The sequence below is a fragment of the Fringilla coelebs genome, assembly GCF_963513975.1.
Source record: "Fringilla coelebs genome assembly, chromosome: 32".
Taxonomy (NCBI): Eukaryota; Metazoa; Chordata; class Aves; order Passeriformes; family Fringillidae; genus Fringilla; species Fringilla coelebs.
The window spans coordinates 1750161-1766778 of record NC_140058.1 but is presented as its reverse complement, the minus strand read 5'-3'; the positions used below and the strand labels follow the sequence as shown (position 1 = coordinate 1766778).

The window sequence follows — 16618 nt, the reverse complement described above, 5'->3', positions numbered from 1 at the left end:
CTTGTGTCCCCTCCCATGTCCCCTCCGTGTCCCCTCGTGTCCCCTCGTGTCCCCCCGTGTCCCCCCGCTCCATCCCGACATGGGCGTGGCCTGTGCCACAATGGGCGTGTCACCTGGGCGAGTGGGCGGTCCTATCCCCACCGCGGGCGTGTCCTCGAGGACCGGGGCGTGTCCCCGAGGGGGCGTGGCCTCTCCGCGTGGGCGTGGCCGGCGCGCGCTTCCCGCGGCAAAAGTGCGGCGGGCGCCAACTTCGGGCAAAACTTTCCCCGCGCGCCGCCGGCACCGGGACCCCCGGGACCCCCCGGCCCCCCCCGGACCCGCGGAGCCCCCCGCCATGCCCCGCCGCGGCTGACACCGCCGCCATGTACTCCCCGTACTGCCTCACCCAGGTACGGCCGGGCCGGGGGGACCGGGACCGGGGGGCGCCCGGGAACGGCGGGGGTCGGAGGGGGGGTTCCGGTGCCCTTTGGTGCTCGCCGCCATCGTCTGCTGCCCCCCTAAAACGGGGTGTAACGGGTGCGGGCGCCGGTGCCTCCCGGGGCAGCGGGGACCGAGATGGGGCCGGTCGGGGGCTGCCGTCCCGCAGCGGCCCCGGTCCGGCTCCACGGTGCGGGGGCTCCCGGTTCTGCCGCGATGCGGAGCGGGTCCGAGCCCCGGGACGCTCGGCCCGGTGCCGCCGGGGTCCCCGCGGGAGGCGCGGGGGGCTCGGAGCGGGACCCCGGGGACGGGGCCGCCGGTGCCACGGGGGGTTTCGCGTGCCCGGCACCGCCGGGACGGGCGGGACCCCGGCCCCGGAGCGGGGTTGTGGCGCCGGGACCCTCAGAGCGCGACCGGGGGCGACTTCGGGGGCCGGACGAGGGCGAAACCCCGCGGGGGTACCGAGTCCGGGGGTCTCCTCGTTCCGGGGGGGCCGCGGGGCGATCGCGGCGGGGTCGGGGGGGGCCGCGGTCCCGATTTTGGGGGGGTGGGGAGGAGCAGCGGCCGCTTCTCGGGGAGGGCGCAACTCGGGGGCTGCGGCGCGGGGGTCCCCGGAGGGCTCCGCGCCCCCCCGCGCTGTCCCGGGACGCCCCCGGTGTCTCCCCGGGGCGGTTTGCGGGCCGCCCCCGCCGGGCGTTGCTGCTGCGCCCCCCCGCCCCGCCGGCGTTGCCCTTTTCTCCCGCTTTTCGGGGCGGTTTTGGCCGCCGGTTGCGTCTGGGCCGGCGGCCAGCGGCGCTTCTCGCAGCTTCGGCGCCCGCCCCGCACACGCGTGTGCACGCGCCAGGGACACGCCAGCGCACACGCGTGTGCCCCGGCCCGCGCCCGCACCCGCGCCCGGGCCCCCGCAGCCCCGGCTCCGCGCTCGGTACCGGCGCGCTCCCCCCGGGCCGCCCTGCCCGCCCCGCCGCCGCTCCGGGGCGGGTTTGGGCCGGTGCCACCGGCGGATTCCGGGCCAGGGGTTGTACCGGGAGCGCCCGGAGCGGGCCGTGGGACGGGCGGGCACGGGCTGGCCTGGGGGCAGCGGCGGGCGGTGTCCTCCCGGTGTCCCCCGGTGTCCTGGCAGCGGCTCCGGCCTCCTCGGGGACACCTCAGGCTGTGACTGGCGGTGCCCCGCGTCCCCCCCCGTGTCCCTTCGTGTCCCCTCTGTGTCCCCCCGTGTCCCTCTGCATCCCCCCGTGTCCCTGGGGGTCCCCCCCGTGTCCCCTCCCCGCCGCACGGAGCCACCCCCTGCCCGTGCCCGTCCCTGTCACCATCCCGGCTGTCACCACCGGGGTGTCCCGCGCGGTGGGGACACCCCAGCCCTGTCCCGGTGCCCCGGTGGCGTCCGGGGGTGGTGGCCGAGCCTGTCACCGGCCCTTGGCTGCGGGGCAGGGCTGGCGGGAGCCGTGGTGGCACAGGTGTGACACGTGTGTGACAGGGCACAGGTGTGACAGCACACGTATGAAAAGGTGCGGCCGTGACACGCGTGTGCTGGGTGACAGGTGTGACACGCGTGTGACGACTGAGCAGCAGGGCACAGGTGTGGCAGACACACATGTGACAGGGCACAGGTGTGACACGCGTGACGGGGCGCAGGTGTGCCGAGGACAGAGGCCGCACACGCGTGTGTCACACGCCGGCGTGCCACAGCCCCGTGCACACGTGGCAGCGCTGCCGGCGACACGCGTGTGGCACGGGTGCGTGCCAGGCGTGTGGCACGTCCCCGCCGTGTGCCAGCCCCGCTGCCGGCCCCGGTACCGGCCCCGGTGCCCCCCGTGCCGCGGCTGATGCAATCGGGGCAGGGGGAGGCACCACCCCCCCCGGAGCCACCCGGGGTGGGGGGGACACCCGGGGGGGACATGCGGCTGTACGTGTGCCCCCCCCGGCGCCGCCCACCCCCGTGCCGCGGTGCCGGGCTCAGCCCCCTCCCCGTGTCCCCGCCGTGTCCCCCCCGTGTCCCCCCGGTCGCTGGCGGCATCAATAATGGAGGAGCGCTCGGCCGGGCCGGGGGGGCCCTGAATTATTGATGGGCCACAAAAAGCTTTCTTGGACGCCGCAGCACCGCGGGGCCCCCCCGGCCCGGGCTGGCACCGGGCCACGGCGGGGGCCGGGCCGCGGGGTCCGCGCCGGGGCGGGAGCGGGGCCGGGGCCGCGGGGAACGCCCGGCACGGCCCGGAACGGCCGCGCTGCCAAACCGCGGCCGAACCGCGGCACCGCCCGGAGCCGCCGCCGCTGCCCCCGCGGAGCCGCTCGGGACCCCCCCCCGGCCCCCCCCGGCCCGGCCCGGATGCGGGGTCCCGGCTCGGCGGGGGGAAGCGGCGGGCGGATGCCCCGGTTCCCCTCGCGCCGCCCGCACGCCGGGATGCTCCACGTGGCTGCGGGCAGGGCCGGGCGGGCGCTTCCCCTGCGCGCCCCGGGGCCCCCCCGAACCCCAGGACCCCCCCGCCCCCGTGCCACGGTCCCCCTGCAGCCCCAGACCCCCCCGCCGGTGCCGGGGCGCCCCCCAACCGGCCGCGTGTCCCCTCCCGGGCCGGCTGGGCCCCTGCCAGAAGCATCCGGCACGTTCTCTCCGAGGCCACCTGGATGCCAAGGTCCCCCCCGGGCACCGGGGCCCTCCCGGGCCCCCCCGGCTCCGCGCTCGGGGGTCCAGGACGCCCCTCACTCGCTCCCACCCCCCTGGCCGCCCTCCTCCCCCCCTCCCCGCACACGGGAGGGTCTTGGCAGCGGCGTCAGGGGCCGCCGGGGGGATTTTTGGCGGCAATTCCGGCTGTTTCGGGCTGTTTTCTCTCGCGGCGAAGCCGAGGGCCGGGGGGAGCTGGCAGCGGCGCGGGAGGGCGGGCGCTGCCGGGGCGGGGGGGGCTGCTGGGGAGGGGGGGCAGAGCTCGCTCGGTTTGTGGTGGATTTTTTTTTTTTTTTCTCTTCTTTTTTTTTTTTTTTTCTGCCTTTTTAAAAATTTTTTTTTTTTTTGTCTTTTTTTCCCTCTTTTCTGTTTTTTCTGGGCTTTTCCCTCCCGCTCGGCGCCGCCCCCCCTGCCGCCGCGCTGGCGCTCTGCCGGGCGCTCGCAGCTGCGGACGCGGCGACGTGGCTTCGCCCGAGACTGCGGCTCAATGCGGGCCCGGCGCAGCCAATGGCAGCCCCGCGGCACCGCGGCACCGCCGCCGGACCCGCCTCGGCACCGGGCCCGCCGCCCGCCCCGCGCCCCGCGCCGCCCTCCGGAACCTTCCGCGGCCGCCGGTGCCGCGCCGCGCCGGGCCCGAGAGGGGTCCCGGCGGTGCGGGAGGGGTCGAAGGTGTTGGGGAGGGGTCCAGGTGTGCGGGCGGGGGCAGCGGGGCCGGGGGCTCTTTGTCTGTGCCGGGGTTTGGGGGGGACGGAGGCGCCCGGGCCGCTGACCCCCGACACCTGAGCCGGCCTGGGTGGCACCGGGCCCACCCTGGGGGTCACTCCGGTGTCCCGAGGGGTCACTCGGGTGTCCCCGAGAGGTCACTCAGGTGTCCGGAGGGGTCACTCCGGTGTCCCAAGAGGTCGCTCATGTGTCCAGAGGGGTCCCAGGTGTTAGGGAGGGGTCCCAGGTGTCCCAAAGCCCCCCCTGCGCTGAGCGGATGCTGCTGGGCCTGGCCCTGGGGTCCAGGGACGGATCCCGGCCAGGGGGGGTCACCACCGTCCCCAGCCCCCCCAGAAAATCCTCCCCGCTGCGGCTTTGGGTTGAAAACCGCGAGGTTTGGGGCTGGGCGGGAGCCGCTGCCCAGGCCCGCTGCCGAAACGCCCAAATTTTGGTTTCTTTCCTTTGCACAGAGGGATTTAATTACCGGGGGGGTGGGAAGGGGGAAAAGCGTTGGCTCCGAGTGCCGCGTCCGGGATTTTGGGGGCAGAAACGTCGGGTTTGGGCCATTCCGCGCTGGGGCCGCCACGGGGCTGGGGCAGGCGGCCAAATCCGGGGCCTTCCCGCGCCGGTGGCGGGGGGCGGGACCCCCGGGAAGCCCCCCCGGCCCCGGGGGCGTCCTCGCCCGACCCTTTTTGCACGAGGGCTTTGCACGAGCACGAGGGGCGGCAGCAGGACCCCCCCCAAACCTGCGCCTTCCCCCCCGCGCGCAGGGATTTTGGGGCGAATCCGCGGGGTTTCGGCCCAGCCCCCCCGGGGGTCTCAGCCTGCCCCCCCTCCCCCCATCGGCCTCCCCTCCCCCCCCCCCGGGGTCCCCTCGTTGCGCGCGCGGGGCGCACTCGACCCCCCCCCATTCGGGCCACGCCCCCTTCCGTTAAACCACACCCACAAAGCCACGCCCCCTCCGCCCCGGCCAATGGGGAGGCCGCTCCCCCCGCGCGCTGCGCTCCCATTGGCTGCGGCCGCTCCGGTCCCGGTGCCAAAAAGGGGCCGCGGCGGCTCCGCGCGCTCCGCGCCCGCGGCGGCGGCGGCTCCGGGACCCCCCGACAGCGACACCCCCCCCCCCCAAAAAACCGGGACCCCTGCCCGCACTCACACCCGCACCGGCAGGGACACCCCGGCACCGGGTCCCCGGTACGGAGCCCCCGCACCGGGATCCCCCCGGTTACCGCCGGTCACCGGGACCCCGCGGCGGCTGCGCTGTCCCGCCAGCCGCGACCCCGCGCCTCCACGCCGCGGTTACCGGGATCCCCGACACCTGAGCGTTCCCCCCTCACGGTCCGCACCCCCGGACCCGCCCCCGCTTTCCGGTAGTCCCCGTTAACCCCCTCCCCCCCACTCGGTTTGCGCCCCCCGTCCCCGCCTGTCGCCCCCGGTTCTGCCCCGCCGGGGCCCGACTGGCAGCTGCCTACGGCCGGGATGAGCCGCCGCGATGGTACGGACGGGACGCGCCGGGACGGGCCGGGAGCGGCGGGGCCGGGCCGGGGACCGGGGACACGCGCCGGTGGCACCGGGGACTGCGACAGCGGCCGGGAAGGGGCCGGGTACCGGCGGCACCGGGAGCGGGGAGAAGGGAAGGGGAGCGGAGGCGGCGGAGACAGGGGACGGAGGTGGCACCGGGGACTGCTGGGGACGGAGATCGGTGGCACCGGCGTTGGGTCGGCAGCAGGGACCGGCGCTGGGGATGGGGACCGGGGCGGCCGAGCCCCGACGGCAGCGGGAGCATCACCGGGAGGCGGATGGGGACGAGTGGGGAGGGACGGGGCTGTGGTGGCACCGGGAACGGGGCTGTGGTGACAACGGGGACGGGGCTGTGGTGACAACGGGGACGGGGCTGTGGTGGCACCGGGAACGGGGTTGTGGTGGCACCGGGAACGGGGCTGTGGTGACAACGGGGACGGGGCTGTGGTGACAACGGGGACGGGGCTGTGGTAACAACGGGGACGGGGCTGTGGTGACAACGGGGACGGGGCTGTGGTAACAACGGGGACGGGGCTGTGGTGACAACGGGGACGGAGCTATGCTGGTACCGGGGACGGGGCTGTGGCGGTACCGGGGACAGGGCTGTGGCGGTACCGAGGACGGGGCTGTGGCAGTACCGGGGACGGGGCTGTGGCGGTACCGAGGACGGGGCTGTGGCAGTACCGGGGACAGGGACGGGACTGGGACGGGCTCAGCCATCCCGGCTCCGGCCACACGGGAGCCCCGCGGGACCGGGAGCCGCCTCTTCCCCGGAGCAGCGGGAAGCCGGCGCATCCCCGCGGGGCCGGCACTGCCGCGGTCGGATCCCCCGGCGCCCGGGGGACGGGGACGGGCGCGGGCGGTGCCCGGCGGGGCTGCGGCCGCCCAGCCCGGCCCGGCCCAGCCCAGCCCGTGCCTGTGCCCTCCCGTGCAGGATGAGTTCCACCCCTTCATCGAGGCGCTGCTGCCCCACGTCCGGGCCTTCTCCTACACCTGGTTCAACCTCCAGGCCCGCAAGCGCAAGTACTTCAAGAAGCACGAGAAGCGGATGTCCAAGGAGGAGGAGCGCGCCGTCAAGGACGAGCTGCTGGGCGAGAAGCCGGAGGTGAAGCAGAAATGGGCCTCGCGCCTCCTGGCCAAGCTGCGCAAGGACATCCGGCCCGAGTGCCGCGAGGACTTCGTGCTCTCCGTCACCGGCAAGAAGGCGCCGTGCTGCGTGCTCTCCAACCCCGACCAGAAGGGCAAGATCCGCCGCATCGACTGCCTGCGCCAGGCCGACAAGGTGTGGCGCCTGGACCTGGTGATGGTCATCCTCTTCAAGGGCGTCCCGCTGGAGAGCACCGACGGCGAGCGCCTGGCCAAGGCGCCGCAGTGCGCCAGCCCCGGCCTCTGCGTGCAGCCCCACCACATCGGCGTCACCATCAAGGAGCTCGACCTCTACCTGGCCTACTTCGTGCACGCGCCAGGTGAGCCGGCCCGCCCCCGGGGAGCCCCCCCCCCACCCCGGGACCCCCGGCTGGGGCGTCCCCGGGCGGCCTCGCTCGCACAAAGCGGCGCCGAGTGCCAGCGCACGCGCCCGGCGGCGCCTGCCAAGCCCGGCTGCCAGGATGGGCACCGGGGCTGGCACCAGGGCTGGAACCGGGGCTGGCACCGGGATTGGGACTGGGAATGGCACCGGGATCGACACCGGGGCTGGCACTGGGATTGGCACCGGGGCTGGCACCGGGATTGGGACTGGGAATGGCACCGGGAATGGGACTGGGAATGGCACCGGGATTGGCACCGGGGCTGGCACTGGGATCGGCACCGGGGCTGGCACCGGGATTGGTACCGGGATTGGCACCGGGGCTGGCACCGGGATTGGCACCGGGACCCGGGCTGCGGCCCCCGCGCTGTGCCAAGCACCCGTGCCCGGGGGTCCCGGTGCCACACACGGCACTGGGGGGGTCACACGAGTGTGCCCACGGGAACGGGGGGGTCACACGTGTGTGCCCATGGGAACAGGGGGGTCACACGAGTGTGCAGACGCTGCTGGGGAGGGGGGCACACGCGTGTGACGCGGGGGGAGACCCCAGCCCGGGCGCTCGCCCTCCCGGCGCTGCGGCTGTGGGGAGGGGGAGCTTCGGGGCTGTGTCTGGGGGCTTTGGGCAATTTTGGGCCCGGATCCAGGGGGTTTGCGGGGTTTTGGGGCTCAGTGCAGGGGGTTTGGGGAGTTTTGGGGCTCAGTGCAGGGGTTTGGGCAGTTTTGGGGCCGGATCCGGGGGGTTTGGCTCGCTCCGTCCTCCTCGGGCGATGGAGCCGTTCTGGGGGTGCTCATCCCGCCCCCCTCCCCAAATCCCCCTCCACGCCGGCACGCCAGACCCCGCACCCCCACGGGGGGGTCCCAGGCCCCCCCCGGGCCCCCGCCCACCCCCCAGCTCCCCCCCCCGGCCCAGCTGCCGGGGCTCAAATCCCCCAAACGCGGCTCCCACCCGGCGCCGCCAAAATGGCCCCGGTTGGCACCGTGCCCCCGAGCGCGGCACGAGGCCCCGCCGGCAGCCCCGGCCCCCCCGGCGGCCCCCCCGCGCCCCCCGCCCCCTCCCCACGCCGGGGGCCCTTTGGCTGCCGCGGGCCGGGGGGGGCTCGCTGCCAACCCCCCCTTGCGCCTAAGATGGCGGCGCTTGTTGGCACCCGAAACGCTCTGCGGCACCGCGGCCCCGCCGCCGGGACCCCCGCGCTGGGGGAGCCCCCCGCCCCCCGCCGGGACCCCCGCGCCGAGGTGTGACACCCCCGAGCCCCCCCCGGGCCCCCCCCGGGCACCCCCGGCCCGGCCCGCGCCCCCCCCGCTGCCCCTGGCACACCCACGGCCCCGGGGGACACCTGGGGACACCTGGGGACATCGGGGACCCCTCCCCGCGGGGGGGGCAGGGTGGCCCTGGGGGAGGGGGGGGACACGAGGACAGGGTGAGGAGGGGGCTGCGGGCAGCTCGGGGGGGTCTTTGGGGGGCCGGGGGGGTCCAGGTGCGCCGCGGGGGCTGCCCAGGTGCGGCCCCCCCCCCCCCCCCCCCCCGGCGTGGGGGGCGCAGGTGCGGGGGAAGGGGGGGCTCCCCCTGTGGGGGAGGGGGCGCAGCTGCCCCGCAGCACCTGCCACCCCCCCACGGGTGGGGGCTGGGGGGGCTCTGGGGCGGGGGGGAGGCGGTGCAGGGACCCCCCCCCACCAGTGGCTCTGGGGGGGGGCTGGGGGAGGGCCCGGCGTGGGGGTGGGGGGCGAGCGGGGGTGGGGGGGGGGGTCCGGCACGCGCCCGCCACGCGCGCCCCACCCCCTTCCCCCCTCCCCCCGGCCGAGGTCGTGACCCCGCGCGTGCCCCGGTGACCCCTGACCCCCCCCGGGGGTGACACGGCGGGGTCACCACCGGACCGGCGGGGGGGGGCTGCTGCCCCCCGCCCTCCCCCCGGGGACGGCTCCGTCCCCTCCCGGTGATGGGGGGGGGGGGACAAACAGACCCCCGCGACCCCCGGGGGGAGCAGGGGGGGCACGGGGGGACCCCCGGCAATCCGGGCTGGGGGGGGCCGGGGGGGTCCCCGCGGGATGGGGTCCGGGGGGGGTTCCCCGGTGTGGGGGGGGCAGATGGGGGGACACCGGGGGGGCAGGACGGGGGGGTGGGTGTGTGAGGGGGGGGATCCCGGGCAGGACGGGGGGGGGATCCCGGGCGTGCGGAGCCCCCCCGCTCGGCACAGACAATGGGCGCTTTGTTGGCGCTGCCCGCTGGCGGGGGGCCAGCGCATTCCTGGCCCCCGGCCCGGCCCCACGGCGGCCCCCGGCCCCCCCGGCCCGGCCCGGCCCGGCCCCCTGCCAGCCCCGCCGCCCCCCCCGTCACCTGGCCGAGGCTCCCCTCGGGGGTCCCGGGGCGGGGGGGCAGCCCCGCACCTGGCTGGGGCGGGGGGAGCGGCCGGCGCGGCCCCCGGGGGCTGCGGGCACCGGCGGGCGCTCACCTCGAGCGACCCCGCGGGAACAACGGGCCCTTGAGCGGCGGCACCGGCACCGGCACCGGCACCGGCGGCGGGGCCGCCCCTCCCTCGGCCGCGCTCCGCGGGGTCCCCCCGGGGTCGGGGGGGCCGCGCTGGGGGCGGGGGGCGCCCCCGCGGCCGCGGCTGACCCCGGATCTTTGCGCCCCCCGCCCCAGATTCCGGACAGTCGGACAGCGCCAACCCCCAGGGGGACGCGGACATCAAACCACTGCCCAACGGTGCGTGCCGCCCTGTCCCCGCGCTGTCCCCGCCGTGTCCCCGCGGTGTCCCCAGAGTCCCCGCGGTGTCCCCGGTGTCCCCGCGGTGTCCCCCCGTGTCTTCTCTGTCACTGCAGTGTTCCCTCTGTGCCCCCCCCACAGTGTCCCCGGAGTCCCCGCAGTGTCCCCAAGTGTCCCCAAGTGTCCTCAGTGTCCCCCTGCAGTGTCCTCAAGTGTCCCCAGGTGTCCTCAGTGTCCCCCTGCAGTGTCCCCAGTTCCCGTCCCTGTCCCTGCATTGTCCCCCATGTCCCCCCAGTCCTGTCACCCCCGGGTCCCCCCGTGTCCCCCCAGTCCTGTCACCCCCGGGTCCCCCCCCGTGTCCCCCCCAGTCCTGTCACCCCCGGGTCCCCCCCCGTGTCCCCCCCAGTCCTGTCACCCCCGTGTCCCCGTGTCCCCCCCAGCCCTGTCACCCCCGTGTCCCCCCCCGTGTCCCCCCCAGTCCTGTCACCCCTGGGTCCCCCCCCGTGTCCCCCCAGTCCTGTCACCCCCGTGTCCCCCTGTGTCCCCCCAGTCCTGTCACCCCCGTGTCCCCCCCCGTGTCCCCCCCAGCCCTGTCACCCCCGGGACCCCCCCCGTATCCCCCCCGTCCTGTCCCCCCGTGTGTCCCCGTGTCCCCCCCGGTGCTGCCAGCCCCCCCTGCCCCGGTGACCCCGCGGTGTCCCCGTGTCCCCAGGGCACCTGACCTTCCAGGACTGCTTTGTCACCTCGGGGGTCTGGAACGTGACGGAGCTGGTGAGGGTGTCCCAGAGTAAGTGGGGACAGGGCCGGGCTGGGGGACACGGGGGGACACCGGGGGACACCAGGGGACACTGGGGAGACACTGGGGGACACCGGGGGGGCACTGGGGGGGCACCGAGGGACACCTGGGGACACCGAGAGACACCGGGGGGACACCGGGGGGGCACTGAGGGACACCTGGGGACACCGGGGGGACACCGGGGGGGCACTGAGGGACACCTGGGGGACACTGAGAGACTCCTGGGGACACCTGGGGACACTGGGGGGACACCGGGAGGGGACAGAGCCTGGGATGGCACAGGGGGGACACGGGGGGGTGGCCGGGCTAGGGGGACACCCGGAGGACACTGTGGGGACACTGGGGGGGAGGGGACAGAGCCGGGGATGGCGGGGGGGGGGGGATGGGAGGACGCAGGAGCGGAGGGGACACGGCGGGGGGGCAGGAAGGGGGGTGTCCCCCCCGCGTGGGTCCCCCACGTGTCCCCGTGTCCCCCCAGCCCCCGTGGCCACGGCGTCGGGCCCCAACTTCTCCCTGGCTGACCTGGAGAGCCCGGGGGGCTACTACAACATCAGCCCCGTGGCGCTGGGCCGCCGGCCCCTGGGGCCCCCCACCGCCAGGTACCGGGACCCCCGACCCCCGCCACCCCCGGGCCCCTTTGGGGGCGCTCCCCCATCCGGCCCCCCCGTTTTGGGCTGTTCCCGCCCCCGGGACCACCCCAAGCCGTGGGGTCTGGACCTTCTCCCTTGCGCCCCACAAACCCCTCGGACCCCCAAACCTGCCCGGGCCCCCCCATTTGGGGGTTCACCCCCAGCCTCCGCGATTTGGGGGCTCCCACGAGCAGCTGGGAACCCCCTTGGCCCCTCCTGTTGGGGGGGGACCCCTGGGCTGCCCTGGACCCCTCGTGGGGTGACACCCCCGACCCCGGAGGTGACATCCCCGTCCCCGGAGGTGACACCCCTGTCCCCGGAGGTGACACCTCTGTCCCCGGAGGTGACACCCCTGTCCCCGGAGGTGACACCTCTGTCCCCGGAGGTGGCACCCCCGACCCCGGCGGTGACATCCCTGTCCCCGGAGGTGACACCCCCGACCCTGGCGGTGACACCCCCGACCCCGGAGGTGCCACCTGACCCCGGCGGTGGCACCCCTGTCCCCGGCGGTGACACCTGACCCCGGCGGTGACACCCCCGACCCTGGCGGTGACACCTGACCCCGACGGTGACATCCCTGTCCCCACAGCGGCCCCAAGCGCCCCAAGGCGCTGGACGAGGGTGACCTGGAGGGTCCCGGGGACGACGTCTTCTACCCCGGCCCGGGGCGGTCCCCAGCCCCCGGCAGCAGCCAGGGGCCCTGGGGGGGGGACGTTGACACCGGTGGGTGACACACGGGGGGGCGGGGGGGGCTTGGGGGGACACGGGGGGGGGCACGGGGACAGCTGTGGCCGGGGGGGGGCGGCGGGGGACACGGGGAGGGACACGGCGAGGGGACAGCGGGGTGGGGGGGTGGGGTAACGGGGAGGGTCTGGGGGCACCGGGGGGGTCTGGGGGCGCGGGGGGCGGGCTGTGGGGAGGGGGCGCGCGGGGGTGCCGGGGTGCGGCCGCCCCCCCCGACCCCCTGGGCCCCCCCAGGCCCGGCGGCGCTGAAGAAGTCGGGGAAGTTGGATTTCTGCAGCGCGCTCTCGGGGCACGGCGCCGCGCCCCGCATGGCCTTCGGCCACCACCCCCTGCCCGTCCTGGCCGGCGTCCGCCCCGGTGAGACCCCACACCCCCGGAGCTCCTTCCCGCGGGCCCGGGGGGCTGCCGGGCGGCCCCGGGCCGGGGGGGCGGCGGCGTCCCTGGAGCGGACGGGCGGGCGGGCCGGAGGGCGGGCGGGCGGGCGGGGGTCGGGCCGGCCCCGGGGGGGGTCCCGCGGCCGCTGGCGCTGAGGGTCCCTGCAGGCAGCCCGCGGGCCACGGCCTCGGCGCTGCACTTCCCGTCGGGGTCCCTCCTGCCCCAGTCGAGCCCCTACTTCGCCCACCCCACCATCCGCTACCACCACGGGCAGGACTCGCTCAAGGACTTCGTGCAGTTCGTCTGCGCCGACGGCGCCGCCCAGGGCCCCCAGGTGCGGCGGGGACGGGCGCGGGGGCGGCCCGGGGGTCGCGGGGCAGCCCCGGGGGTCGCGGGGCAGCCCCGGGGGTCGCGGGGACGCACGGGGACACCGGGACCGCCCCCCCCGCGCGGGGCGGGGCCGCGGCCCTGGATGCAAATGAGGCCGAGGAGGCGGGGCGTGTATGCAGATGAGGCGCGAAGAGGGGCGCGCTATGCAAATAAGGCGAGAAGGGCGGGGTCTGTATGCAAATACAGCGTAGGGGGCGGTGTCTGTATGCAAATACACCGCAAGGGGCGGGGCCTGTATGCAAACGAGCCCAGGTGGCCGCGGAGGGGGTGACGGGGACCCCCTCCCCCAAACTCCGCCCCGGGGACCCCCAGCTCGGGGACCCCCCCTCACCTGGAGCCGCCCCACCTGGGGACCCCCACCTGGGACCCCTCCCCCGCGCTGGGGGCGCCCCCGCCGGGGTCCTCCCACCTGGGGGATCCCCCCGCGGGACCCCCACGTGGGACCCCCGCCCGGGGGCCGCCGGGCCCCTCCGCGACCCCCGCCCGCCCCGGCCAGCCCCTCCCCCTCCCTCCCGCCGGTGCCGCCGCCCGTCCCGGGGGTCCCGGGGGTCCCGGGGGTCCCGGGGGTCCCGGGGGTCCGTCACCGTGTTCTCGTTGCAGCCGTGCGGGGCGCAGGGCCGGGCCGGGGGGGCTGCGGGGGCCCCCCTGCCCCGACCCCTGCCCCTGCCCCCGCCGGAGCCCAAAGCCCCCAGCGGCCCCCCCGGCGGAGCCCCCGCCGCACCCCGTAAGTGCCCCCCGCCCCCGGGACCCCCGGAGCACCGGGACCCCCGGCACCCCCCGCGCCCCACGGCTCCCCCCGCGCCCGCAGCCGGGCCCTGGCCGTGGGGGCGGGGGGCAGGGGCAGGTGGGGCGCAGACAGGTGAGGGGTGCCCAGGTGTGTGTGCAGGCAGGTGAGGGGTGCCCAGGTGGGCGTGCAGGCAGGTGAGGGGCGCAGACAGGTGAGGGGTGCAGGCAGGTGAGGGGTGCAGACAGGTGAGGGGTGCAGACAGGTGAGGGGTGCCCAGGTGGGTGCGCAGACAGGTGAGGAGTGCAGGCAGGTGAGGGGTGCAGGCAGGTGAGGGGTGCAGACAGGTGAGGGGTGCCCAGGTGTGGGTGCAGACAGGTGAGGAGTGCAGGCAGGTGAGGGGTGCAGGCAGGTGAGGTGTGCAGACAGGTGAGGGGCACCCAGGTGTGGGTGCAGACAGGTGAGGGGCACCCAGGTGTGGGTGCAGACAGGTGAGGGGTGCCCAGGTGTGTGTGCAGACAGGTGAGGGGTGCAGACAGGTGAGGGGCGCCCAGGTGTGTGTGCAGACAGGTGAGGGGTGCAGACAGGTGAGGGGCGCCCAGGTGAGCATGCAGGCAGGTGAGGGGTGCCCAGGTGTGGGTGCAGGCAGGTGAGGGGTGCCCAGGTGTGGGTGCAGACAGGTGAGGGGTGCCCAGGTGTGGGTGCAGGCAGGTGAGGGGCGCCCAGGTGGGCGTGCACAGGGGTCCCAGCAGAGGGGCACGGACAGGTGAGGAGTGCCCAGGTGTGCAGCTGTGGGGTCCAGGTGCCCAAGTGTGGGTACAGATGCCCAGGTGTGGGTCCAGGTGCCCAGGTGTGGCTGCAGCTGGGGGTGTAGGGCGTTGCAGGTGCCACCTGGGGGGTCCAGGCTGGTGCCAGCGGCCGCCCCAGGGTGCCCCAGCACAGGGTGGCACCTGTGACACAGGTGGTCACCGGGGCAGGTGGCAGGAGCGGGGCGGCAGCAGGTGCCAGGGTGACCCAGGTGACACAATGATCCAGGTGCCAGCAGGTGCCAGGTGCCAGGGTGATCCAGGTGACACAGTGACCCAGGTGCCAGGGTGACCCAGGTGACACAGTGACCCAGGTGACACAGTGACCCAGGTGACACAGTGACCCAGCTGTCAGTGACCCAGGTGGCAGGGTGAGCCAGTTGCCAGGTAAGCCAGGTGCCAGGTGACCTGGGTGGCAGCAGCAGGTGCGCACAGGTGCCAGCAGCAGGTGACCCAGGTGACAGGGTAACCCAGGTGCCAGGTGACAGTGTAACCCAGGTGACAGGTGCCAGGTGACAGGTGCCCCAGGTGACAGAGTGGCCCCGGTGCCAGCAGCAGGTGACAGGTGACCCAGGTGACAGGTGCCCACAGGTGCCAGCAGCAGGTGACAGGTGCCCCAGGTGACAGGTGCGCACAGGTGCCAGCAGCAGGTGACAGGTGCCCCAGGTGACAGGTGCGCACAGGTGCCAGCAGCAGGTGACAGGTGACCCAGGTGACAGGTGACAGAGTGCCCGCAGGTGCCAGCAGCAGGTGACAGGTGACCCAGGTGACAGGTGCCCGCCCGGCCCGGCTGCCCGTGCATCATCACCTGCATCGCCATCGCTCACCTGGCCCGGCGCCTCATCCCCCCCCCGGTCATTCCAGCGCGGCTCCTTCGCCATTTCCGCTCCTTTTTACCCCATTTCCGCGGGGGGGAGGGGCGGGGGGGATCCCGGAGCCACCTGCGCCCCCCGAGGGGGAGGGGGGGACACACCTGAGGCTCCTCCCCGCCCCCCTCGGGGGGACCCCGCACAGGTGAGTACCTGGGTGGGGGGGGGAGGGGGGGCTCGCACAGGTGCGGGGGATGCTGGGGGGGGGAGGGGGCTGTGAGCGCCCCCGCGCACCTGGGGAGGGGGCGGTGCCCGCACCTGTGTGGGCGGGGCCGGGCTGAGCCCGCTCTCCCCGCAGCATTCGCAGCGTCAGGCGCCGCCGCTGCCCCCCGCCTTGTCGGCCTCGGACCCCGCGACGGCAACTTTCTGACCCTGCCCCAGCAGCAGGTAGGGCTCACCTGGGCACACCTGGGACACACCTGGGACACACCTGGGGCACACCTGGGACACACCTGGGAAACCCTGGGACACCCCTGGGACACACCAGGGCACACCCCCGGGCACCTGGGACACACCTGGGACACCTGGGACACACCTGGGAGACCCCCGGGCACCTGGGACACACCTGGGACACACCTGGGACACACCTGGGCACCTGGGACACACCTGGGACACCCCCGGGCACCTGGGACACACCTGGGACACCTGGGACACACCTGGGACACACCTGGGACACACCTGGGCACCTGGGACACACCTGGGACACACCTGGGCACGCCCCTGGGCACCTGGGACACACCTGGGACACCCCTGGGACGCCCCCGGACACACCTGGGACACACCTGGGACACACCTGGGAGACCCCCGGGCACCTGGGACACACCTGGGACACACCTGGGCACGCCCCCGGGCATCTGGGACACCTGGGACACACCTGGGACACCCCTGGGCACCTGGGACACCCCTGGGACCCCCCCCCAGCACATCTGGGACACCCCTGGGACACACCTGGGACACCTGGGACCGCCCCCTGCACACCTGGGACCGCCCCCTTTGCCCCCTGCCCCCCCCCGGCCACCTGCGCCCCCCCCCAGCACACCTGGCTGTTCCCGGCACCGCCCCGGCCACGCCCCCGCTGTGACGTCACCGCGGGGACAAAGGGGGGCGTGGCCAGGCCGCCCCGGCGCGGCCGCCATTGGCCCCCCCTGCCCCGTGGCACGACGCCCGATTGGCTGCCTGCCCTGCGGCCGCGCCCGCTGATTGGCTGCCTGCCCTGCGGCCGCGCCCGCTGATTGGCTGGCGCGGGGCGCGGGGCGTGGAGCCAATGGAGAGCGGGGACGGAGCCAGGGCCGGCAGCCAATGGGAGCTCTCGGCGGGCCGAGCGCAGCGCGGCCCCATTGGCTGGCACCGCCAGGCGGGGGGGGCGGGGCCGGCGCTGATTGGCTGGCACCGGCCGGCCCTTGGCAGGCTGCGGGCGCTGCGGCGGCGCCGCGCGATCCCATTGGCTGCGCGCGGTGGTGCGGCGGCGCCTCGGCCAATGGCGGGGCGGGGCTCGCCGAGGGGGCGTGGCCAGGCGGGGCAGGGGGGCTGCCCCCCCCCCCGACCATGTGCCACCCTTGGGGGACCCCCGAGCGGGGGGGCCACGCCCCCTTTTGGGGGTCCTGGGGGCGGAGCGACCCCAACCCCCCCGGGGGGTCCGAGGGGGTCCCAACCCCCCCCCCCCCTCCGGAGACCCCAACCCATTTTGGGGGGTCCTGGGGGGCGGGGCTGACCCCTCCTCCCCCCTGGGGGGGTCCGGGGGGTTCATCCCCCCCTCCCCCGGA

General features: G+C 76.1%; 2 protein-coding genes across 3 annotated transcripts in view; both read left to right on the top strand.

Annotated features, from left to right (window-relative positions):
* Window positions 1–214: 214 nt before the first annotated feature.
* Window positions 215–15242, top strand: NFIX (nuclear factor I X). 2 transcript variants are annotated; one of them, XM_084223923.1, is made up of 9 exons: window positions 215–389; window positions 6231–6762; window positions 9460–9522; window positions 10235–10309; window positions 10797–10917; window positions 11537–11670; window positions 11926–12048; window positions 12234–12400; window positions 15154–15242. In XM_084223923.1, the coding sequence occupies exons 1-9, from the start codon at window positions 363–365 to the stop codon at window positions 15223–15225; spliced, it is 1314 nt and encodes a 437-aa protein (XP_084080049.1). In that variant the 5' UTR covers window positions 215–362; the 3' UTR covers window positions 15226–15242. The 2 variants fall into 2 exon arrangements, with proteins under 2 accessions (XP_084080049.1, XP_084080050.1); XM_084223924.1 differs by lacking the exon at window positions 11926–12048.
* Window positions 15243–16119: 877 nt separating this feature from the next.
* Window positions 16120–16618, top strand: part of ACP5 (acid phosphatase 5, tartrate resistant) — a gene marked incomplete at its 5' end in the record, with an annotated part of 4053 nt that continues 3554 nt past the window's right edge. Inside the window, one exon of the mRNA XM_084223853.1 lies at window positions 16120–16312. Coding sequence (XP_084079979.1) covers window positions 16120–16312 — 193 coding nt within the window. The remainder of the gene's footprint in view (window positions 16313–16618) is intronic.